Here is a 25141-nt window from a genome sequence, read left to right on the forward strand (position 1 = left end):
TCATCCTTGAGGATGTGGACCAACCATGCGAGAATTGTACAAGAGTGAACCTAATACTTGTAATATCAACAATGACAAGATTAAAGCAGCTACTATGAATACTAAAAATTGCCAAGAATTGATTAAACATGCGTTCATGAATCTACTTAATAGGACCTTCCAATTCCCTTCATAATACCTATTGACATTATCAATGACTTCATCCAAGAAAGAAACTCTTGTTAATCTCAATGACTTACTCATCCCATTCCAAAGATTAGCAACCTCTTCATCACTTCTCAAGTAGTTGAGTATAATCCCTTTCTCTCTTAAGAGCCTTACATCGTCTTTTGTATCAATAATGCCATTCATTACCTCGGTGTAACGAGTAAATACTAATGGACCTAATGTGCTTGATGCCTCAAATGCTACTAGGTTTCGTAGAATAACCTCGGTGTTATCATCTATACTAATGGTAGGGAGATAGAATTTCTTACTCTTTTGATCAAAATTAATACTCATTATATCTCCATTAACAGGCAAAAATGTGACCCCGGATTTTGAAAGTTCAATGACAGATGGGATCATAATTTCTTCAAATAAAGGTGGCATGTTGTCTTGAGTAGATTTGGTGTCAATAGGGTTTTCGAAATTATTTTCCTTAGGCAAAACAACAGCAGACAAAATGGCTAAACCAGGAAGGCTACAAATGAAAATCCAGGGTAATTTGAAGACGGCTTTAAGTGGAATTTGATGTAAGGACTCCTTAAGTTGTGAAAGCAACTTACATAACCTTCTTTCCTCGTTGATGCCTTGATTAACATTTTCGTCGATTTCAACCGTTTCTTCTACTTTAGGAGTCAATCTTTTGTACAAAAATTCTAGAATATGCGCACAAGAAGAGGGTTGAATTTGTGCCCAATTCAACATTTTGAAAGGAGAAACATCTTTACATAAGCCAACTAGGACATCATCCAATATTTCATCAACCATATTTGAAGAATGAAACCAATAATTCGAAATTTTTCTTAGGACAAATAGAGGAATTTGATTTTCCAACATCATAATATCCCTCAAGATAGTGTTATATACCGATTTCCTTCTTGCAAAATCAACAATCTTGGAAGAAGTTTGACATAAAAACTTTCCTTCTTTGTTGCTATAAATGTCAATAATCTCAAGCAAAAAGGCAGAGTCAATAGCCATCTTCCATGCTAATGTTTCTCTACTGATGTCTAAATATTTGTGATAGCATGCTCGAATTCTATGATCGAGCATTATCAATTGATCCACAATGGTGTGCAATTTTGTGCTTTGCTTTCGATTTTGAAACCTCTTAGCTGAAGAAATTTTGTATCTCTCCATTTCTTGAAGCTTAAAACGTCGATAATGATAAGGACCAAGAGCAACCAATTGAGGAGTGTAAGCATTAGGATTTATATCCCTTAAGGCATTAGGGACATTGAATATGGATACATGGATGTCTCCATCGTCTTCTTCGATTTCATCATCGATCATGTGTTGAACTTGCATGACCCAACGATGCTCATCAAAAGTTTTGTTGAAACAACAACAATTTGTTGGTTGAATTGATGACATGATAAAATTCTAAGGTGAGACGATTAAAATGTTTCATGAGGTTAAAATTTTACATATAAGTTGCATTGGTATCACTTAAAACTAAGTTTTATATTCCGTAATACTTAAATTTTTTTGAGATAATAACGTACCCCATTGTATTAATATTCCAATTGATTATTAATTAAACATACATGTTATTATATAGGTTCATAAGATATTGAATTAACTCATTACTTGCATTAAATGTGAAAACTCAGCTCATCCAAGAAGAAAAATATGAAGAAAAGGAAAATTATGTTTATTTAGAGTTACATGTCGTGCTCGTGCTCGTGCTCGTGCTCATGCTCATATGGGATAGTATATGTAGAAAAAATTTATGATGAATGTAAAGAAAAAGTTCTTAACTTCTCATTGATAAAATTAATGTTATTAATGAACATAAAGAAAAATTTCTTTAACTTCTTATCGATAAAATTAATGTAGAACGCAAGTTACATTGTTTACATGTTTTCTACTCCGTATTGTAAACAAGATTTGATATTTCCGACTGAATATTTTGGAATGACAATTGTTAAATACCTTGACAAGCTAACCAATTTGCACCTATATTTCCTTCTCTATAGACATGCTTTATCCCCACTTGCTATATTTCCTTCTTTATAGACATTCACCTTCATTAGTATGACACATTGATTTATTAATACATCCTTTCAAAGTAAATCAAATCAAACTTGGTCATTTACTTAGGGATTGATGGTGACAATAATACTTCACCATATAAAAAACATAACAAAACCTTAATTCAAAGTCAAAAAGTCATGCCGAAGAAACGATTAAAAAACTTTTAAAGCACCTTCTTAGATGTTTCCCTCAAGTAAACTTCTATTAATTAAACATAATTGTTAGATCACATATGTGTATTCTTCTCAATGAACCATGGAAAATGTAAAGCTATTTGGAACTTGGCCAAGCCCATTTAGTTATAGAGTGATTTGGGTGCTTGAATTAAAAGGCATAAAATATGATTATATTGAAGAAGATCTTGCTAATAAAAGTTCATTGCTTCTACAATACAATCCAGTTCATAAGAAAATCCCAGTTTTAGTTCACAATGAAAAACCAATATGTGAATCCTTAGTTATTCTTGAGTACCTTGAAGAAATTTGGCCTCATCAACATCCATTATTACCCAAGGAGCCTTATGAAAGAGCAATGGTTAGATTTTGGGCCAAATTTGCCGATGAAAAGGTACAATTCTAAACTTTGTTCATACTATGATGTATTTTATCAAATAATTTTGCTCGGAAGTTCTTCGATCTCGATATGGTGATGTTGGAACATTAACATGTCAACCAACCAAGTTGGTATTAGCTTAGTGGTTGCTCAATTTAATTTCTACCCTAAACTGCTAGAATAAATTATGAATTAGATTTGATTAATAAAGATAGTTCTGGGCCGTGTCTAGCTTGCATGTCTTGGGCCTAGTAAGCTAACCCACTAGCTATGTGTTATGTCAAAATTTGTAAAAGGGTAATCAAACACGATCCATTTTCACGTGTCAACGTGTCTAAGTGTATTGTATTTGTGTGACTAAGTCAAATTTAACTTTATTTTAGCATGTTAGTGTGATTATTAGGTCTTGCCTTGTTGTGGTTTCCCAAAAGAAAATTGTCTCAATCAAGGCTTGACAAACAAAATAGTGTGTCATGTTATGCTCATGACAATCTCATATTTATGTTGTGCCTTGGGCCAACCTGATCCATTGCCATCTTTAGATTTGATCTTTAGCCTTTACCCTTAAGTGTAGCACATGGGGTAAAAGGACTAGTCACTAAACGTTTAAAATCATGTAATTATTGTGACAAACATGACTGCAGGGCATAGTTATCTGGATACTATTTCGAACCACAGGGGAGGACCAAGCCAAAGCTAAGAAAGAGTGCTTTGACATGCTAGAAACATTAGAAGAGCATGGTAATCTAGGAACTAATACATTTTTTGGAGGTGAAAATGTTGGACTAGCAGATCTTGCAGTTGCGAGTGTAATACATTGGTTGGAAGTTATTGAGCAAGTATTGGAAATCAAGTTATTTGAAGTCACTACTTTCCCTAGCTTGTATAATTGGTTTAACAACTTCAAGGATGTACCAATTATCAAGAGCAATATCCCTGATCAGCACCAAATGTTTTTGTCCTTCAAGAAGCAGAGAGAGAGACTAATGGATGCTTCCTCTATGTGATACGAAGTACTCCATATATTTATAATTAGAGTTGCATTGTCTATTCGGGTGCTTGGGTCAGACTTGCTTCAAAGTTGATTTGAGTCATACCAATCAATTATATCATGTTATAGTTTTTCCTAGTATATAAGTTGCACAAGTTATATCAACTTATTTGGGTGTAACACAAAATTACTAAATTATAAATAATAAAAAAAAATTTCAGTTCATGGAATAATTCACCGTATTTTTTCTATATAATTCTCTCTTCTATTATACAAGTATAATTTTTTTTACTTGCAATAATTCTCATTTTACATTTGTCAATACATTATCTCACTTAGAGGTGATCAGAGATCGGTCCAGATAAATTGTTCGAATCCGAAAGAAGAGTAGTAGAGTACTAGTTTGGTCTTTGAGTTACGAAATGTATTCATTTATTTTTATCCGGTCTCTAGTGTAATTCAGTCTGAATCCTTATAAAGAAGTCTTGAACTAGACTGATATATTTTTTATATTTATGCATAAAAACCTTTAGGTTGAATTTTCACATGAGAAATTTTATTATGCTTTATAAAAGGCAATAGAAAAATATAGCTTTATTTTAAATTTGTTTTCCATATTATTAATAAAAATTAGTATTCTGTAAAAGTTTTCAAAATAAGGAAGGATAGCAATCAAACTAATGTTGTTTACAAAAAGTGTATCACTTACGAAAAATGTAGTACTAGTTTAGGTTATGTTTGATTAGCTTTATCTCAAAACCTTATTACATAATAATTGAAATTAACATAGAATAGAATAACAAGGTGAACTAATGTTATGTCCATTTCAACTTATTTAAGCAAATATATCTTATCAATTCTTAGAAATATATGATAAAATATATCAGACCATATTAAATTAGATCATAACATATCAGATCAAATATTTTTTTTTATTTGTGGTTGTTTATCAAAAAATTACCTGTAATAAAATTAATTTATGAATTTTAAATACTTAAAAATAACACATTTATATGAATGTCATAACTATCTCATTTGATAATATTTTTCCTATAAGGCCTTATTTACTTTTAACTTAATTTTTGGTGAACTGAAATTATTTTTATTGAATTCAAATTATTTTTACTAAACTGAAATTATTTTTACTGAACTAAAATTATTCAACTAATAATTTTTTTTTTTTAAGGTGAAGTGAACAAGGCCATAGTGTACAAATATCCAATGTCAAAGTTTAATAAAGTCGGAAATTAGATTAGTCACTAAAAATAAGCCTAAACCTACCTGCCTTGTTTGAAAACAAAAAAAATAAAAATAAAAATAATCTTACCCAACACAGTGTCTAAAAAACTAATTAAGCACTTTCTTAGAAGTTTCCCTAAAGTTAATCCCCCTAATCACTATCTATATAAAACATCATTTCCGATAAGTTCAAACTCTATTAATCTAGCAACAAAATTACAAAACCCCACAATCTTAATCTTCATAAAATAGCATGGAAAATATAAAGTTGTTGGGAGTTTGGTCAAGCCCATTTAGTTGCAGAGTTATTTGGGCACTAAACTTAAAAGGCATAAAATATGATTATGTTGAAGAAGATCTTACTAATAAAAGTTCATTACTTCTACAATATAATCCAGTTCATAAGAAAATCCCAGTTTTGGTTCACAATGAAAAACCAATTTGTGAATCTTTAGTTATCCTTGAATATATTGAAGAGATGTGGCCCCATCGTTATCCATTGTTGCCCAAGGAGCCGTATGAAAGAGCCTTGGTTAGATTTTGGGCCAAATTTGCTGAAGGAAAGGTATATTTTGAACTATTAGTCGGATCTTATTATATTCGTCTTGATACAAAAAAAACAAATTTTGTTATATAACTTTTATTGATTATTGATATTTGAAAAAATTAATTATTGAACTTATGTAATTGAAAAATAACAAGCATGAAAGTCTTAATACATATTACAAATACAAAAGTAGAGGAAATGTTTTATTAGCATTAATGGTTTAGACGAGATTTGATTTAAGATCTTAGCTACTAAATACAAATACTCCGTACTAATTATGATTTCTGTTCTTATTTTGATACGGTCAAACTTTAATAAATTAACTCCTTTATAAGATAATGATCTTCAAAATTCAACAAATTATTGCTACAATACTAACTTGTTATTATAAATCATGTACTTATATTACAGGGCATAGCTTTTTGGATGTTTGCACAAACCACAGGAGAAGAGCAAGCCAAGGCTAAAAAAGATGGCTTGGAAATGCTAAAAACTTTAGAAGAGCATGGTAATCTAGGAAACAATACTTTTTTTGGAGGTGAAGAAATTGGAATTGTAGATTTGGCATTTGGGAGTTTAATATATTGGTTACAAGTTATTGAGCAAATTGTGGGAGTTCAGATATTTGAAGCCAACATTTTCCCTTGCTTATATAAATGGTTCAACAATTTCAAAGATGTTCCAATGATCAAGAACAATGTCCCTGATCAGAATCAACTGTATTTACACTTCAAGAAGTATAGAGACAGACAGATGGAAGCTACATCTGTGTGAGAATTTATATTCTGAGATCGATCTAGTTTGAGATTTTGTTTATTTCCTTGTAATCAAGTAAGAAGGGCAGGGAATACGGCATCCCATCTCGTGGCAAAAGTGTTATACAACGTACGAATATGTAATATGAACTCCAAAAGTTTTTTCTAAGTATGTTTCAACACGATGGTCCAAAGTATCTTATTTTCGGTAGAACTTGATTTTTTTCTTAATAAGTTTATATCCTCCAAAAAGATTTAAACTACAACAACAACCGGTATTTACAATCCTATGATATAGATTGGCAATAGCAAGAAGAGAAAAAAGTAAAATATTAAACATTATAACAATCCTCTGATATACATTGGCAAAGTGGAACACAAAACCTATAACTATTAAGTAGAAGTATACATATTATTTAGACTACAAACTGATCACACTCAGACATAACTCCACCCAGCTCTTATTATAGGCAATTTTAATTATTCAAGAAACAAGGAAAAACTGTAAATATTACCTATTGGCATCATAGGACCACTAGAAAAACTTGGCCTAAATTATGCCATTTGAATTCAATTCCTAAACAAAGAAACTGCAGGGATAAACTCTGTATATATAAGTTAGAACATAGGTCCAGTCCCGCTATCCTTATGTGCATCTGGGACACTGGAGTAAGCGAAGATAACATTGGACATCTCCCAACCCCAGTCATCCCTCCTCGACACAGCCAAGCGAGGCCAACGATTTATCCTGACATAGTTTTCCCTGATCTTTCCATCTCCGACAATGCTGGTGACAATTGTGTAAGTACACTCATGGCCACCCCAAACCTTGTCGTCAGGGTCTGCAGTCTGGCTCCCATCAGCATGGAAGTAACGATGCATTGGAGAGCCCGAACCTCCCCAGTATGGGTCGAGATTTTTCCAATAAGCAGGGGCAGCCTGGTAATCGAAAGAGTAATGATGTTGTTAGTGAACCCTGAATAGAACTGTCATAGTTGAACAGGTAGAAGACAAGATGCTCTGCTTTGCAAATCTTATGACTTTAAGTGACTTAATATGTGCAAGATTTTCAAAACCCAACCGCTTTCATGAATAGAATTCTAATCAAGGAGTGTTGAAGTTGCTCTTTCGAATCACGACTTACAAAGAGGGTAAGTAAGTTTGATCTTCTAAGTGCTTATTTATGTATCTGTCCATTATAACGAATGTATATAACAGATAAGTTTCAAAAATGGTTGTAACACACTATCACTTGGCATTATTCTATTCAGTACATATATGCATATGTCCTTGTAATTACCCTGTTAAATTTTAAGCATTCCAAATCTATATGAAATCAAGTATTGGCCGGAAAAGAAATTGCACACCCCCCCCCCCCCCCCAAAAAAAAAAAAAAAAAAAAAACAAAGAAAGTAAATAGCAGTATTTTTGAACTGGCTTCGTTGCAAAAAGAGAGTGCATAACTGTTGCAAGAAATCCTCAAATTTGAAGTGAAACATATTTACTAAAAATAGGAAAAGAACCGAATCTGCAACTGAAAACTGTGAAGTACTAGACTACTAGAGGAGAAAATTACCAATTTCACAACTATAATACATATGAAATTTACAGATTAAAATATACCTCAGTGAAATGGAAATCCCAGGAATGGTCGCAGAGATCCTCCCTCATAATACGGATCTACAAGCACCAAAGAAGTGAATGAGTTAGAGCAAGACGATATAGAACCAACAAAATGCACTTGATGCACCAGCACATACAAAGAAAATAAGGGCACTCTAATGAATTAAGGCAGTAAAAAGAACTAAAAGAAGACTCACCCGCTTACTATCAGCGACTGCACGGGAATAACAAGCTAACTTTGACAATCCTGGTACTTTCGACCATCTGGGTATATGCGCTTTCCCAATCCACAAATTTTTACACTGAAATCAATGGGATGTATTCTTTAGAATAAAGGAAATATTGATAATCGTCTATCTGATTTCATAAGCTCAACTAATGTTAAAATCAGTACAGCCACAGGAAGTAAAATTATGCAAATGCACAAACAACAGAGACAAAGAGTCATAGAATCGAATATACACAACAACAAAAAGATTTGGACAAAAACTAGACTCGCCGATTTGCATTTTAAAGCCCATAGACTAATCTTGGTAAGCAGAGAGGAACTTTTATACTCATCTGTCAGGTACCTTCAGCTTACGTCACATGTCCAAATTCTACACAAATAGCTGTTTTACTTGGTTTCACAAACATATTAAAAAAGGAGTGGTTTTATGGGAAGAATACATTGAAAGTATGTTGTCTAAACTCTATCGTTTGCAGTTTCATCAGTCCATACTTCATGATTTTTTTCAATCTACAGACAATTCACCTCTATAACTCTATCTGCCTATTGATGACCTCATATGTAATACAGTATATCCTACTCTAAATACACTGTGTCCTGCAACAAGGTAACCTTTTCGTGTAATTGTTGTCGCTAACAGTAACAAAACAAGCAAAAAAAATCTAAATAATATGTCACATTTTAATAGAAGAGACGACTATTATTTCCAAATTACTCAGTTTGATTGAGGCCATTTTCTAGTCAATTATTTAATCTATCTGAACTTATTTTATCGGATTTCATTTGGTGGACTACTAAACACTGACTCCATCACCAAGGCTCAATTAAAAAAAATAGTTTTCATATACGGAGTATCAAATTTCCTTCTCTAAAAATACAAAATACAATTTATAGTCAGTTGACACCCAATTAGCGTAACATCAACACCTCGTCTTTAAAATCGTACTCATTCTATTAGTGTTATTTTAGGTGTCATTCGCCATGATCGATACTCAATTATCAATTCTATACGGAGTATGTTATAGAGGTACATAGAACCACGAACAAGCATGTTAAGCGGCTTACCAACCAACACCTAGACTAGACTACATGTGCACGATAATTCACGATCAAATTGTCCCTATTATTCTAACAGAACTGCCAAATTTTCCCAATTGAACTGAAATTAAAACAAGTCACTACTCCCAAATTAAATAAATAAATTCCAATATTTTCCAAATTAAAAATCAACAATTATAACATAACATATAAATAAAACAAAATTACAAAAAAAAATCAGAAGAAGCAAGAGAGAACCAAGAGCGGGATACGAGAAGAGAGCGTGCCAAGCTGCGTGCATCCAAACTTCCCATTATTTTCTTCATTACATCTTCACCCAACACTTCCATTGGATCATTTTCATTACCATTTTCAATTTCATTTTCTTTCTCTTCTCGCAGTCGTTGTCGACGTTGCCGCTTTCTTGTTCCACTCATCACCGCCATCGTTATCGTATCGGAAACCAATTCCACCACCATCACCCCATTCGATCTCACCATGTATGTAGGCGAAGAAAAAATGGGGTTTGATCTAATTTACATGAATAAATTTTTTTATTTGTTGTTGGTGTTAATAATAAGGATAGTTTGACAAAAAGATATACCGACCGATAAAAAAACAGGGAGGAGACTTCAGAGAGTTCGGAGGATGACACGTGGCTGTTTGATGTCGTGTTTTGATTGGATGAAAGTGAGATTTTTTTGATGATTACTATGTCGGAATCTGGGAAAATAGTGAGGAGCGAGAATGAAAATCCCACCTGATGAATGGAAACCTCGATTTTTTTTCTTAGTTTAGTTTAGTTTTGGGGTTATTTAACACCAATGATAATTTGACATTGCTTCTTTGTTTAGTTTTCTGTTAATATTTTTATCCATTTATTGGATTTTTGAACGGTCTCTAATGCATACTTTTTTGACATTTTAAAATATCTTTAGTACTCTTTTGTCATTTTTAATTTTTACATTTTGATGTTGTGGTTAATTTTTTAAAACTTTAATTATAGAAATTCAATATCATAAATAAATTAATGCGTGGTTGGTGCATCCGAAGAGAACTTTAGGTTAAAAGAACATAATAGACAAATATAAAGAACGTGAGCATAATATATTCTTTGAGTTTGATCATTATGTTCTTTGAGTTTGAATTATATGTTCTTTACATTATACAATATTTTCTTTAATGTATGTACATAAAAAAAATGTTAAATTTAATCACCTGAGTAATCATTAAAAATAACATGTTTTTTAATGTATTATCATGTTCTTTTTGTAAAAACTTTATGTTTTTTTAAAATGTCATATTCTTTGTCAAACACAAACATGTTCTTTTGTCAAACATAAGGTTCTTTTTCAAACACTTTCAACCACCCTAAGTAACCATGAAAAAAAACATGTTCTTTAATGTATTATCACGTTCTTTTGTAAACACTTTATGTTCTTTATAATGCCATGTTTTTTGTGAAACACAAACATGTTCTTTTGTCAAACATAGGTATATTTTTTTTCAAACACTAGTATATTCTTTTTTCGCCTATATTCTTTAAAATATGCCTAATGTTCTTTCCGAGTGCATTATAGATTATACTATTTTCATAAATATTATACTCGTATTATGTGAGATTTCGTTAGATTTAACTTCCTAAACATCTGTTTTTTCCTCGTATCATATAATCATATTGAACATATATATGATTAAAGATGAAGATTGGGGATTGATAGGAATATTTTCTGTTAATTTTTATTTGTTTATATGTTTTTAAGTGTAATTTTTCGATTCATTTTAGAATAATCAACACATCAATGAATTATACATGTCATTGTATTTATAAAACATTAAAAAGGAATTATTGAAAGTGTTGTGACGTGGAAGTGGAGATTAGATTATGTTTTGAAGTTTTGTTTGTTTGTACTTTTTCTAATTTTTCAACATGGTCCAATGTCAAACAAGACTTTTTTTTGGATATTCTTAAGTTGTGCTGGCATGGAAAGTTGTGTAGACGTTAGATATTTTTTGCAGATATTTTTGGAGGTTTTCGTTTTTAAATCAAACGCAGTAATTGGAAAAGACAAAAAAAAAAAAAAAAAAAAAAAAAAAAAAAAAAAAAAAAAAAAACCGTTTTAGAAAAGTGTTGTATTGGAGAGGAAAAAAAAAAAAAAAAGGCTGATACTTTTGTATAGGTTTTGGTAGCATGTACAACCACATCAATCAATAAGCAAATTAACGCTGTATCAACATATGATCCAAAGCAAACCAAATGTAAAATACAGACTAACAAAGCCTACAAAACTTGAAAGCTGCTGAAATACACTTAGCAAAGCCTGAATCGGGTTGGTATTCCTATGGTTTGCTCAAGTGTCATCTCCACAAGCTCATTCGCTCGAAACCAATGTAGATTATCAGTTTCTTAAATAGCTGAATCATCTGCATGCCCCTTTGCAATATCTCAACCAGAGTTTATTTTAATGTGTTTGGCATTACTTTCATCAACAAGCTCATTAACACAAAACTGATGCAAATTGTCGTACATACTTTTCCATTGTTGGACCATCTGTGTTGCTCTCTTGCACTCCAGTTTTAGTCGCTCAACTTCCATTTCTGCTGCAGTAGTTGAGCCTTGTTGCTAAACAAGAAAGAAAACGGTAAGGAAAAATAGACCACACCACTCACACATAAAGACGGATCAATATTGATCACTAACCTGAAATTCTTTGATTTGGTTGTTCATCACATGTTCGATGAGGTAAGAACCACAACCTGGATTAGAAGAGCTGTCACAACCAATAAAAGCCTTTGTCCCCACAATCTCCTCACTAGAATTTGCATATTTTTCAAGTGACGGAGGCAATAAGGCCTTCCTCCCATGAGAAGCTTGGGACTTCAACTCGCTCTCTGAAATCCTAGTAATCAGAACATTGGTCACTGGACCTGTCAAGCAAAACAGCTCACATATTGATAGTTTGAATTTTGTCGTTGGGCAAGATTGTAACAAAGCAATGTGTAGTAATAAATATACCAGGAAGATCCACTTTTTTGTTTTTCCTTTTTTTTATTTTTTTTATTTAATCCATTTATAGTAGCAGACTGGCACATAAAACCATAAGAGGCAAGTTAGTGCACAAACTTGACAGGAATTGGAACCAACATACTCAATAGTGGATACCTTGTGCAGTTGTGCTTATAAATTTTAGGTTTACACCATATTAGTTTGAGGGTGACCATATTATTCCTACACAATATTCACTTACGGACAAAAGCTTAAGAGCTTCTTACTTATCAATATCTACGAAAGAAATACTTGTGTACTCGAGAGTATAGATCTTAATTGCAGTTCAAAGCCAACCTCTCTAACTTACATACAGGATAAGGATACTTCAAGTATATTGAAATATGATGAGACACTAAACAAGGTATTCCGAATAGCAACAAGTGAGTTATTGGTGAAATGAATCCCCTAGATCTTAATCTTCTGATTCTATACGTCAGCATGATTTTCATCAACTATCATTCCAAACACATAAAAAGATAGTTGAGATACAAGCTTTTCAGCTCCTATCAAAATCAAATCTCAAGAAGTCCAGATATTTAAACAGCAGAACGGACATATAAAATTCCACATTAGTCAGTACATAACAGTCCAGTACTCGTAGTCTAGTTGAACTTGAAGTGATTGATAAAAAAAAATTCCACATCAGTACATAAGTAACATAACTGTCCACTACTCCAGTTGAACTTGAAGTGATTAATAAAACCTAGATACATTACAGATTCATTAAATATTCCAAAGAACTGGTGTAATAATATTAACCCATCCTTAGGTGCATGTAGATTGTAGACTCCAAGCTACTTGTTTGTCTTAATTATCTATATTATTCATTAGATACTTATATTTTCAACACAATCTAAACAAAAGGTATTGTGAGGATTCATATCTATATTAGGCCCCTCCTTGTTTTTGGTGTGTGTGCGTGTTTGGGAGGGGGGAGTATCTCTCTATGTATTGTGAGGATTTGTATCCTATCACTGAGATGTCAAAGTTGAAACAGTTCCCACTACCTGCTTTCTGCTCCTCACCTTAATATTAATAAAAAAAAATGAAAAGGACATGATAAGTTATCATAAACAGGTTGTTAAGTGGGTCATATTACCTTTACCATGTGTAAACATGCGAACAATATTACGAGTTCTAGTATCCCATACACGAATTTTGCCATCTTCTGATCCAGATACCAACGAGATTCCATCTGAACGAAATGCTAGAGAGGTAACCCTACTGTTGACCACAAGAAAAGAAGGGGAAAGGCACAGAGTAAATAAATCTAAAAAAGTGATCTCCAATTACAAAACTTCTGCTTTCTCTGAACATAAAACCAACCCCCAAAAAAGACAAAAATAGATACAAAATGTACTACACTAAATGAACATTGGCTTAAAGTCTGAAGAAGACTATCAGAAGTATTTTCAATTTCATTTAGGAAAAATTCATGGGAATAATCCCACCTTTGGGCCGTTCGTTTTTAATAATCCCATCTTTGGATTATTATTTAATAATCCGACCTTTACCCCCAATTCTTTTTTAATGGTCCCGGGTGACCAGTAACCGATTGAAGAGGTAATTTTTTTTTTTTTTTTTTGGTTTAAAATACACGTGTCACTATACAATTTGTCTAAAATTTTAAATTAAAAACAAAAAAAACGACAACCCAGCCACCTCCTCCACAAGTCCCAGCCATAACCACCACCCCAAACCCCCATCCGCAACCCAACCCCATTCCCACCATAACCACCACCCTAAATCCCCCACCCCGAACGCAACCACCACGAACCCCCACCCCCGTCACTCCCCCACGCCGGTAAATCACAGCCCCTTCCCATCCTTTGCAGCCCCCCTCCCGTACCCCGAAACCACCTCAAACGGAAACGGGAAACCACCCTAACCCCGAAACCGGATTTTTTTCAAAGGTTTAGGGTTGCGGTGGACGACGGCGGCAGGGAGGGGGTGGACTGCTCGGATTTCAGAGGGAAAAGGGGTGGGGTGGTCGGATTTCAGAGGGGAAGGGGGTGGGGTGGTCGAATTTCAGAGGGGAAGGGGGTGGGTGGTCGGGATTTCAGAGGGGAAGGGGGTGGGTGGTCGGATTTCAGAGGGGAAGGGGGTGGGTGATCGGATTTCAAGGGGAAGGGGGTGGGTGGTCGGATTTCAGAGGGGAAGGGGATGGGTGGTCGGATTTCAAGGGGAAGGGGGTGGGTGGTCGGATTTTAGAGGGGAAGGGGGTGGGTGGTCGGATTTCAGAGGGGAAGGGGGTGGGTGGTCGGATTTCAGAGGGGAAGGGGGTGGGTGGTCGGATTTCAGAGGGGAAGGGGGTGGGGTGGTCGGATTTGAGAGGGAAAAGGGTGGGTGGTCGGATTTGAGAGGGAAAAGGGGTGGGTGGTCGGATTTCAGAGGGGAAGAAGGTGGGGTGGTCGGATTTGAGAGGAAAAGGGGGTGGGGTGGTCGGATTTCGGAGAGGAAGGGGGTGGAGTGGTCGGATTTGGGAGTGGAAGGGGTGGTTTCAGGTGAAGGGGGAGTGGGGTTGCGGTGGTTTCATATGAAGGGAGTGGGGCTGTGGTGGTTTCATATGAAGGGTGTGGGGCTGTGGTGGTTGTTCGGTGGTTTTCGGTTGGGTAGGGGAAGGAGATCGTGGTTTCCGGCTGGGAAGGGTGGTGGCTTGGGCTGGTTTGTAATTATTTTTTTTTTATTTTATTTTTTCTTTAAACAAATTTAACTTTTTTAAATTTTTTTTTTTTACCAATCACAGGCCGCCACGTGTCATGTAACATGACCGGTTGGGACTAGTAAAAAAGAATTGGGGGTAAAGGTCGGATTATTAAATAATAATCCAAAGGTGGGATTATTAAAAACGAACGGCCCAAAGGTGGGATTATTCCCATGAATTTTTCCTTTCATTTATGCCAAAAGTTGCAACAGATAATTAAAGCAGTCTAATATTAGCTAAAAATAAGCAAGAAAACAATATATATTGGCATAATATCACTCCATGTTAATAGTCTTGGTACTAATATATTCCACAAGGCATTCATAAGAGATTATAAGCATTTACAAAAGCATGCAAGTCCGAAAAATTAAATAAAGAGAAAGCTCAAAAAACAAAAGAAGTTTTAAATTCCAAACACGTGTCAGATGGATCTCAGCTAACCTACTAATCCACCACAATCTCAAATTAATTCATAAACAACTTAACCATGTCTTTTGACATAGTAAATGCCAAAACTAACTTGAAGGATCAAGACAGGTGAGGCAGCAAGTAAATTTGACATCAAGGTCTGTCATAGTTCAGAGATCTAAGATAACCACCTCCAATGCATAATTTCAGCATTCCCTTAAGAATGTATGTGTAGTAACTAACCACAAGGAAACAAAACAACAAACCTACAGCCATTGAAATAATTAAGGGTCTGTTTGTTTTAGTCTTTCTTTTTTGTTTTTTTTTTTATAAACTAAAAACAAGAAACCAGAAAAAGTGGCTTGCTCTTTTTTGTTGTCAGTAGTCAAAATCATGATGATTCTAATTAGATTCACTAATTTTTATTCGTTTTATGAAATATGTCATTTGACTTTGGAAACCAAAAAACTGAAAACTACAGTGATACCAAAAAAGCCCTAATGATTCTAAGCAAATAAACTAAGACAAATACATATATAATTATTGTTCTCTTATTATATATATTAAAACCTACACTCTATTTCCCCTTCATGAATAAACTTGTTCCCCGAAAGTTGTACTCTCTCCTCTTGCCTAAATCCGTGCGTCTATAATAAGTGGGTAAATTGTAATAGACTGATAATTCTCACGCTACTAACAGTAAAATAAAGAGAAAAGATTGATTGTTTGAGTTAACTATATAATCTGATTTTCTGTAGATTGATTGAATATAAGGAACTACTAAAGATGGAAGCTTTAATATTGATTGATAATGGTGGAAGGATTACAAAATGATAGGGTTAATAGCTTGAGGCTATCACTCTCTAAATAGCTTGAGGATATAACTCTCTAACAATGGCTTGAGGCCATAACTCTCTCTAGGTTTCCCTAATACAATTTTCTGCCTATCCTCCCTTCCTCCCTCTCCCTATTTATTTACAATTTCTAAGATGATTCTAGATGGTCTGTCTTCTTTTGAGCCCATGAGGCATCTCTTGATTCCTTGCATAATTTCCCTTATGTACTACATTTGATGACTACCAACATACTAAGCTACCTATAATACCCCTCAGATAAGTCGGTTCATTACATAGATCTTCAAAGAGTGGAGCTAGTAATTAGAATCAAGAATTAGGTAAATTCAACAAGTGAACATTCCCTGTATGGGGACAGACAATAAAGAGTAGTGATTTCAACACTCCTCTAAGCCATGTTCACAACCCCATTTGTGGACAAAAATGAGAGCAGCAACGAGGAGGGGCATTGGGCAATGCACCCACTTTTTGATCTTGAGGTTGCAAGATGAAATGCTCATAGCCTCATAGGGGAAAAGGGAGCACTCACCTAGGTGGGCTTAGACTAAAGATAGGCAGCTGAGTTAAGTGTCCTTGGGCACCTCTTTAAACATAAGATAAAAGAAACCTAGGTGAGAAAATAAACAATAGTGTTAAAACCATTTCCAAGAATGAGTGGCGGGAAGAATATTTTTAAGTTATATCAGGGTTATGCTTATGCCCACTTTATTTTCTATTTTCTATTAATGTAAATTGATCCTGCACATTTACAAAAGAGTAAAAACTAAAACGGGCATGCATTTGCAGACTCCATTACCACCATCAATTAGAGAATTTTTACAGCTACATTAATTTAGAGAGTTCTTGTTTGTAGTTGTATGTCGGAATAATTAGAATGTGTCATTGGTAGCCTCAAAGAATCTCAGTATCCCAGCACTGTATATCCTAATATATCTGCAGAAAGGACCATGTCCACACTGAGAAGGGACAGGTTGAAAAAGCAGGAAAAAAAAATGAGAATATTGAGAACAGGGAAGAAATACAGGAAGGGGAGGGGGTGAGAAGAGGGTTAGCCCACATGCCTCATATATGTACCTAAATGCAGGTAAATCCAAAAACTACAAATCAGCAGATCTTGTAAAGACAGAATAACGGTTTAACATTAATGCTTTCTGCAATTTTTTAATAGTGCAAGTCTATCCCAAGATTATATAATAACATCTACTCTTACGAAAGGCAGATTAAATAATCAAATCAGCACATTAGAGTCTAAGACATGCTCTAAACTTTATTGTTCCCATCACATATCAACACATAAGAGTCTAATACATACTCGTACGTTATATAGTTAAGAATCTTGGGAACCCAACTCCCTATAACTAAATTCATACTTTTTCCTCATTTAGCAGCAAGTTAGTCACAAGTCTTGTTATAAATGGAATGGTTAGTTATTATATACATGGTTTCGAATTACTTTCTCAACTCTCCTCAGATGATATACATAAATACTTAATGCATTGTGTAGTCGACTCATAATTACTTCCCAGAGAAATATAGTGAATCTATACAGCTATACAATAGATTTACAGGCATTAAAATTCTTCTGGAGTCCTAATTTAATCAGAATAAACACCACCAAATGAAGGGAGTACTTCGAGACGAAAGGGATCAGAATCAAGATATTACTAAGCAAGGTCAACTAGCTAGCCAATATACTAATAGCTAATCAACTAGAAGCAAGAGATTACTAAGCAAAGTCAGAAACCTATAAATAGCAACGAATAGAACATTCCAAGCTTGTAAACCACATTTGATGTAACTAATAATTAGACAGACTTTCAATGGCAGAGCACTGCTTTCATTATATATATATATACTCCCTCTGCCCACATTTATCTGCAACATTTGCCATAAATGGGTGCTCTCTACTATGTGCAACAAATTCTTTTCTTTCCTCTTTTAGTGAATTTTAAAGAGTAAAAAGACCACCTTACCCTTACTCTTATTTTTTAACTTTGTTTAACATCTTTTAATTACACTCAATTTTCCACCTTTTTCCCACTCATAAAAGGGGCCCTCAATTTTCCACCTTTTTCCCACTCACTTTAACCCACCATAAAAAAAGATAAGGGACCACTTCTTTCCCTCTTTTTTCCCACTTAATTAAACCCACTCAAACTTAATTAAACTCCACTAAAAGTTTTGCCAAGGAGTCCGCAAAAAGGACGTTTGGTGCAGATAATTGTGGGCGGAGGAAATAATATATATATATATATATTATATATATTATATAATATATATATATATATATATATATATATATATAGTGATGACATCAGACTCACTAATTCCAAAATAGAAGAATAAATCAACCAAAGAGCATTGCAATGTAAAATAATCAAGTAACAAACCTCGAATCAGCTAATGAGCCAATAATATGCTTTCCATAGTCAGTACTATTCGTAGTCAAAGCATTAAGTGCAGCTATGTATATCTTGCCATCTCTACCACCAGCATAAAAAGCATATTCACCCACATCAATGGCAATTGCATTGATAACAGATGGAAATGTAATATTCCGCAACAATCTTCCTGTCGCCAAGCTCCACACCTTGAAAAGATTTAAATAAATATAAGAAAAATAACAAATTCATAATATGCAAAAAAAAGATACATAGTAATAATAATTATTTCATATCCTGATTTGACAACACATCAACAAATGAATTTTCAAGATCATAGGAAGCAACAACTAGCCCATGCAAGAGCATATTTTGTAACTCATTCCTTTTCATTTTCATCTTTAATCATTTATTGATAACTTGAATAACATATCTCACCTTACAAGTTTGATCCTCTGAAGCAGAAATAATTACAGCATTAGATCCACCATGACCTGTTTTGACATCTGTAACACGCAAAGTATGCTCTCGAAAATTATGCACATGATCATGCCTAGCTTCCTTTCTTCTAGCATCATCAAACATCCTGAAAACCACAAGAATAAGATCAATTGTGGCACAACTATCATCCTAAAGAACAAAATTGTCCAAATGGAACAGTCAAGTGTAAATTAATAGCATAATTTACGATCAAATTCAGGCAGTACATGAAAAGCGACCAAACTTTAACACGTCCATCTTCTGCTCCAGATATAAGCAGGGATTCATCATCTGACAATGTCAAACAAGAAACAGCCCCGTAATGCGCTCGCCATTTCTTCAGTAATCTACCAGTATAAACCTAATCCACACACAGAGGGATCAACAACCAAGAATATAAAGAGAGAGAGATCGCTCAATAAGTCGGTTTATTGTTATAATAAATTTAATTCTCCACCAACAAAAATTATACAACCAAACTAAGAGAATTTGCCCCATCTGATTAAATTGGTGTCAATTTGATAAGCAACCACCTCCAGATTCAAATAATCAGTATTAAAAAGCAAATTATTATATGCAACCCTATGTAGTATGTGCTCCATAAATAAAAATAAGACATCAAACATAGTTTCAATAATAGCACCAATCAATACATGATTTTATCACAAATTCATAAATTTTAACTATCTTGTGAAATTCAGTTCATGCTATATAACCTTACTAAAAAATGGGACATTAAAAAATTCTTACAAATTTCACTAAAACTCTACTTACATATAAAATTTCTTCGGAACTTGAATACTATTTATTGATGAAAAAACTAAGCTCTCTGTTCCTGAAACCTTCTAAATTCTTCCAATAAAAAAAAAAATACTCGTACACTCATATGAAGTCTTGTTTGATTAGTTTCAGTAAGTATTTAACAACTACTTTATAATTTTTCACTAACAATTTCAAAGAGATACTAAACCCGGGACATGGTAAAAATACGAAATGAGAAGAACACTTAGGAACGGAGAAAGTACCTCCCAAACAAAAACATCACCGGAAGCACCGCCACCAATGAGATAAGTACCCTCACGATTCGATACTAACGGTTTTATCGGCTCAACCGGAAAACTCTTGACTTCAGGCTGAGGCTGCAGAGTTGAAACAATTCATACATTAATCAAACATAACTGAAGAACCCAAATTAAACTCCAACTTAAAAAACCCAAATTAAAGTCTAACTTGAAAACCCCAAATCAAACATAATTTGAAGAACCCAAATTAAACACAACTTGAAGAACCCAAATAAAACATAACTTGAAAAACCCAAAACCCAATAAAACAAAAATTGAAGAACTAAATTTAGAAGTGCAATAGAAGTGAGGAGAGAGAAAAGAGTACCTTGTGCCAAGACCAGTAGAGAATGGAGCCAGAAGCGGAGGAGTCGCGGAGTTGAGAGGACGCGAAGAAACGACCACCGACGGAAACGAGGCCATGAGGAGGGGATAAGCAAGATTTGTAACGGAATTTCTCGGCGTTAGAGTCTTCTTCCCAGCGACCTACCCCGCCGTCCATGGAAGACGACGCCATTACCACCTCCATTTTTGCGAGAGAATAAATTCTAAGACACATACCAAAAACAAAATTTGAATTTGAATTTCTTCGAAAAAAAATATCAAATTGAAGGAAAAAAATGGGAAGAAACACACCGGACAGGGGGCTGTGAGGTGGCTGGACAGGTCCGCCAGTGGCTACGGTCAGGAGGCGCGAGGTGGCTACGACGGAAAAAAAAACCTAGAGCTTGGACGGTGTTGCAATGCTGGCTGCTGCAGCGTTGAGCGGTGGAGGCGGCTTTGTGGCTTGACGGCTCGAGTTTGAGGGAAGAGAAGAGGAAGAGGCGTTATAAACTTTACGGAGTAAGATACAACACTTTACTTAGAGGAAGCTAGGATGCACGGATTCAGATACGGATACGGAAAAACGGCAATTCTAAAATAGGGAACACGGGTACGGCAAATTATAAAACATACTTCCTCTAATTGATACGTTTTTGTAGTCACGTTAGCAAATGCACAAATTCAACCATTAATATCTTTAATTTTTAATTAACAAAAATTATATAAGTTGATATTTAGAAAATTTATATTGTGACGATTCCAACAAGATCTCACATCACTATATTTTTCATTACATATAAATTACAAAACACAGTCAAAATAAAGTGTGTGAAGTGCAAGTCAAAACGTGTCAACTAATAAAATACGGAGGTAGTATAATATATTAAAAAAAAAAAAAAGAATTTGACAGCCTATTTAATGAAACGCTAAATAATTGACATCAAAACATACCATTTTGTTGAAAACTAGTAAACAAAGTGTTACGAGCACTCGAGCATCGTTGCATACTACATCACAAATCATGCAATCAACCCCAAATAATCAAAATCAAGCATCAATTTATACACTCAATCATTAAAAATCAAATTAGGGCAAAATTTATGTACATCCAATAAACCAATTTTCAGCAGCAATTAATCATAAATATAAACAAAAGAGACTAATTATAGAATATAAATTAAAGTAAATTTATAAAAACCTGGAATTTGGTCCACCAAAGTAGAAGATTAAGAAGAAGATGGTGAAGGGAAGGAGATCTAGCACAGCCCCGCAACACCGAAGCCACAACAGCAGACGAGCAGCCGGCGGTGGTTGACTGGGTGTAGCGCCGGCGGTGGTTGGCAGTGAGGGGTAGCGGCAACAAACTCTGTGAAGTGAACTTGCGATTTGCGAATTGTGAAAGAAACCCCTAACGTATCACTGATTTACTGTAAAAAGGGGTTTCATTTAAAAAAAATAGAAAAAAGAAAAAAGGTTGAGGTGGCACTTAGGTGGCATGTCCAAAGCAAAACGGGCCGTGTCACCACATGACACGGTCCATGTCCAAGTGTCAAAAAATAAATAAAATATTCGGATACGAATTTTCGCGTGTCCAAGACGTATCTCCCCATGTCTCATGCGTGTCCGTGTCCGTGTCCGACACGCGTTTTGACACGGACACCTCATCAAAATAGCGTGTCCATGCTTCTTAGAGAGGAAATAGTGAAATACATGTTTCTCAATGAGAAATAAGAAACATGTACTCTCAAAGTCTCAAGTGGGAGTTTTGTAATTTAAATAGACTTTTGACCCGTTTGATACACGGACTATTACTATGCAATCTATCTCATCATGCCCATCCTTTGTGGGCAATGTCTGGCTTGCTCTAAGAAGGGTATTTATTGATTTATAGTGCAAAATTTAGTTAATGAACATATTTGGAAAGAAATAATGAATATCAGATAATTGAAATGAATATTTCATTAGATGAAAATGATATACATAGCCCTTATGGCTACATATAAGCATTAAATACACACTAGAAAATCGTATAAAGTTAAAAAATCATAAAAGATATAAACACTAATTACACTGATTTACGCGTGTTTTTATCATGAATTCTTAATTTTATACAATTTTCAAGAGTATATTTAATGCTTATATAGGGCTACATATAGCATTACTTTTCATTAAATAAGAATGAAAAATGGAAAATGAACTTCAAATCGAAAATAAAAAATATCTAAATTTTGAAATTAACATTGCAATTAATAAAAAAGAACATTCATTATTGTGACTATGGACATTATTATTTTGACAAAATATTTAAGATTTAATACCCTTACATAGTTAATTACAACACATATATTAAATACTTGTGTGAGCATAATAAAAATGAACATTTATTTTCATGATTGTTGTGAACATCTCAATTGATTACTTTTTGTTCGTATGTTATCGACAAATGAAATAAAACATTCTTTTTATGAGCGTAGTAAAAATGAGCATCAAATTTCATGATTTTGAACATCTAACAAAAAAAACCTTTTTGATCATACACCAAATGTATAAACAATACTTTTATTAGTGTGATATAAAATGAACATATACTTTTCCAATTATAAACATTTTGTTGATATTAATTCGAACTTAAAATGACCATCCTTTATTAAGATATGAACATTATTTTTTATAAAAAAAATTAAACATATAATAATGCTCATACATAGAAAATAATGAACAAATATTGAAAAGTTATGAGCACAATAAAAATAACATTTATTTTCATGATTACAAACATTTAGCAGTATTAAAATTGAACATTCAATTTTAACATTTCAATTAATTAATGTTTAGTATTTAATCATTTACAAATCTAATTAAACAATCACCTTTGATGAGTGTAATAAAAATGAACATTTAATATCATGATTTTGAACATCTAACAAAAAATCTTTCATATACCAATAATTTAAACATTTTGTTAGCATGATACAAAAATAAACATATGCTTTTATGATTATGAACATTTTACCTATATTAATCTGAACATTATGAATATACTCTTCAATAGTTAATTATTCACAAATGAACATCTAACATATGAGAATGAACATGTATTGTGTTTGGGCCTAGTCCATGCCCTAAGCCCAATGCACCTTGAATGACGAAAATATTCCTCCATGATCCAGCCCATCATTACCATCACAAAGTACGGATTTACCCCTAATCTGTCCACTCAAGTACAAGTCTGCCGCTTGAAAAGTACATCTATAAATAGCTCATCATTTAATAATAATGAGGACTTTTCCAATTCTCTCTCCTTCTCTCTCTACTTTCTCTCTCTAAGTACACTCTCTCTACTTTCTCTCAAAAGTACATTCGCTGACTTAAGCATCGGAGGGGCTTTCCCGAGCCACACCCCCAGGGGCAGCTAACCTTCTCTATTTTGCAAGCTGAGCTCTCGGACATCAAGGCGGAGCCCTTAGACATACCTTTGTTAGGCGGAGCCGAATTACATTTGAACAATCTGACTTAGTTTTTAGGACATCTTGATACCCTACCCTAATACTTCGAGGAGTATTCTGTTTCCAAAAACAGGTGGCGCCGTCTATGGGGAAAACAAACAAAAAGCTATGGTGAATATTAGGTGTCTCCAAATGTATCAAGATGCTACTAGAAAAGCTCCAGTCCTCTCAGCTCGACATAACCATGTAGTTGAGGAAATCGTACCAGGCCATAAGCTCTGGTCCTCTCAGCTCGGCATTAAACCCAATCCTCGATAGCGCGACGGGAGTCAAGTTAGCCCAGCCAAACCAGATATGCAATAGAGATAATCTATGAGCGGAGAATGAGAGAAGGGATGTTGGATGCCCGGGTGATACTTAACTTTAGGAGGGAAAATTCCAAGGATGGAGAAGATCAACCCTGAGGAGGCCCAACCTGAGCCGACTCTTAGCATGGCTTAACTCGATATCGTGATACCCGCACTCATTCAAATACTTCACGTCGAAGAAGAACATATTTCGGCATGTTAGGCAAAAGGCGTAGCCCAAGGAAAATAAATCAAGTGAAGGTTAGAAATTCAAAACCACAAAGGAGGGACAAGCTCTTGGCTCTTGGTCCCCCAGCATTCACCCCAAGCTCTCGGCACTTGGTCTAACTCACTAAAACACGCCATCTCTCAGCTAGGCGTCACAAGCAAGGTGTACAACTTGAAAAATTCGAAAAGAAGGGACAGCCGAGGGATATGCTTCTATATATCAACCCTTCGGCATGCCTAGCCGAGGGCTATGCTTCTATCAACCCCTTGGCATGCTTAGCCGAGGGATATGCTACTATAAACCCCTCAGCATGCCTAGCCAAGGGCTATGCTCCGATCAACCCCTCGGCATGCCTAGCAGAGGGATATGCTTCTATCAACCCTTCATCATGCCTAGCCGAGGGCTATGCTTCTATCAACTCCTCAACCTCTCGGCATGCCTAGCCGAGGGGTATGCTTCTATCAACTCCTCGGCATACCTAGCCGAGGGCTATGCTTCTATCAACCCCTCGGCATGCCTAGCCGAGGGCTATGCTACTATCACCCCTCGACATGCCTAGCTGAGGGTTATGCTCCGATCAACCCCTCGGCATGCCCTCGGCTATGCTCCAATCAACCCCTCGACATGCCTAGCCGAGAGATAT

General features: G+C 34.7%; 4 protein-coding genes and 1 long non-coding RNA gene across 7 annotated transcripts; 2 read left to right on the forward strand and 3 right to left on the reverse strand.

The window, feature by feature from the left end:
• LOC110727407 (putative UPF0481 protein At3g02645) lies at window positions 1-1497 on the reverse strand. The gene has a single exon (XM_021906969.1). It carries the CDS (start codon window positions 1495-1497, stop codon window positions 1-3), a length of 1497 nt encoding a protein of 498 aa, XP_021762661.1.
• A 959-nt stretch (window positions 1498-2456) lies between these two features.
• Window positions 2457-3995, forward strand: LOC110727296 (glutathione transferase GST 23-like). Its single transcript, XM_021906859.1, has 2 exons — window positions 2457-2808; window positions 3438-3995. Exons 1-2 carry the CDS (start codon window positions 2497-2499, stop codon window positions 3798-3800), a joined length of 675 nt encoding a protein of 224 aa, XP_021762551.1. The 5' UTR covers window positions 2457-2496; the 3' UTR covers window positions 3801-3995.
• A 945-nt stretch (window positions 3996-4940) lies between these two features.
• LOC110727348 (glutathione transferase GST 23-like) lies at window positions 4941-6494 on the forward strand. The gene is made up of 2 exons (XM_021906914.1): window positions 4941-5588; window positions 5982-6494. Exons 1-2 carry the CDS (start codon window positions 5277-5279, stop codon window positions 6342-6344), a joined length of 675 nt encoding a protein of 224 aa, XP_021762606.1. The 5' UTR covers window positions 4941-5276; the 3' UTR covers window positions 6345-6494.
• A 144-nt stretch (window positions 6495-6638) lies between these two features.
• LOC110727349 lies at window positions 6639-10176 on the reverse strand. Its single transcript, XR_002512531.1, has 4 exons — window positions 9474-10176; window positions 8146-8250; window positions 7949-8005; window positions 6639-7264 (listed from the first exon to the last, which is right to left on the reverse strand). It is a non-coding gene; the product is annotated as an uncharacterized LOC110727349 (long non-coding RNA).
• Window positions 10177-11362: 1186 nt separating this feature from the next.
• On the reverse strand, window positions 11363-22092 carry LOC110727350 (protein ROOT INITIATION DEFECTIVE 3-like). Of its 3 annotated transcripts, XM_021906916.1 has the most exons (11): window positions 21675-22092; window positions 21428-21483; window positions 20789-20946; window positions 20481-20700; window positions 20117-20230; window positions 19319-19452; window positions 19050-19197; window positions 18621-18820; window positions 13364-13488; window positions 11917-12143; window positions 11363-11838 (listed from the first exon to the last, which is right to left on the reverse strand). In XM_021906916.1, exons 2-11 carry the CDS (start codon window positions 21428-21430, stop codon window positions 11662-11664), a joined length of 1506 nt encoding a protein of 501 aa, XP_021762608.1. In that variant the 5' UTR covers window positions 21431-21483; window positions 21675-22092; the 3' UTR covers window positions 11363-11661. The 3 variants fall into 3 exon arrangements, with proteins under 3 accessions (XP_021762608.1, XP_021762609.1, XP_021762607.1); XM_021906917.1 differs by lacking the exon at window positions 21428-21483 and having other exon boundaries at window positions 21675-22091; XM_021906915.1 differs by lacking the exon at window positions 21675-22092 and having other exon boundaries at window positions 21428-21649.
• Between the last annotated feature and the right edge of the window lie 3049 nt (window positions 22093-25141).

The sequence above is a fragment of the Chenopodium quinoa genome, unplaced genomic scaffold (genome assembly GCF_001683475.1).
Source record: "Chenopodium quinoa cultivar QQ74 unplaced genomic scaffold, ASM168347v1, whole genome shotgun sequence".
NCBI lineage: Eukaryota > Viridiplantae > Streptophyta > Magnoliopsida > Caryophyllales > Amaranthaceae > Chenopodium > Chenopodium quinoa.

Excerpts from the sequence above, each read along its gene's own strand:
- LOC110727407 (XM_021906969.1), bottom strand. The coding sequence starts at position 1,497 with ATGATCGATGATGAAATCGAAGAAGACGATGGAGACATCCATGTATCC.
- LOC110727296 (XM_021906859.1), top strand. The coding sequence starts at position 2,497 with ATGGAAAATGTAAAGCTATTTGGAACTTGGCCAAGCCCATTTAGTTAT. Across the intron at positions 2,809-3,437 it reads CCAAATTTGCCGATGAAAAG|GGCATAGTTATCTGGATACT; the intron begins GTACAATTCTAA and ends ACATGACTGCAG.
- LOC110727348 (XM_021906914.1), top strand. The coding sequence starts at position 5,277 with ATGGAAAATATAAAGTTGTTGGGAGTTTGGTCAAGCCCATTTAGTTGC. Across the intron at positions 5,589-5,981 it reads CCAAATTTGCTGAAGGAAAG|GGCATAGCTTTTTGGATGTT; the intron begins GTATATTTTGAA and ends CTTATATTACAG.
- LOC110727350 (XM_021906915.1), bottom strand. The coding sequence starts at position 21,499 with ATGATTTGTGATGTAGTATGCAACGATGCTCGAGTGCTCGTAACACTT. Across the intron at positions 18,821-19,049 it reads CAGAGGATCAAACTTGTAAG|GTGTGGAGCTTGGCGACAGG; the intron begins GTGAGATATGTT and ends AATCTTTTCAAG. Across the intron at positions 11,839-11,916 it reads ACCAAATCAAAGAATTTCAG|CAACAAGGCTCAACTACTGC; the intron begins GTTAGTGATCAA and ends TTTCTTGTTTAG.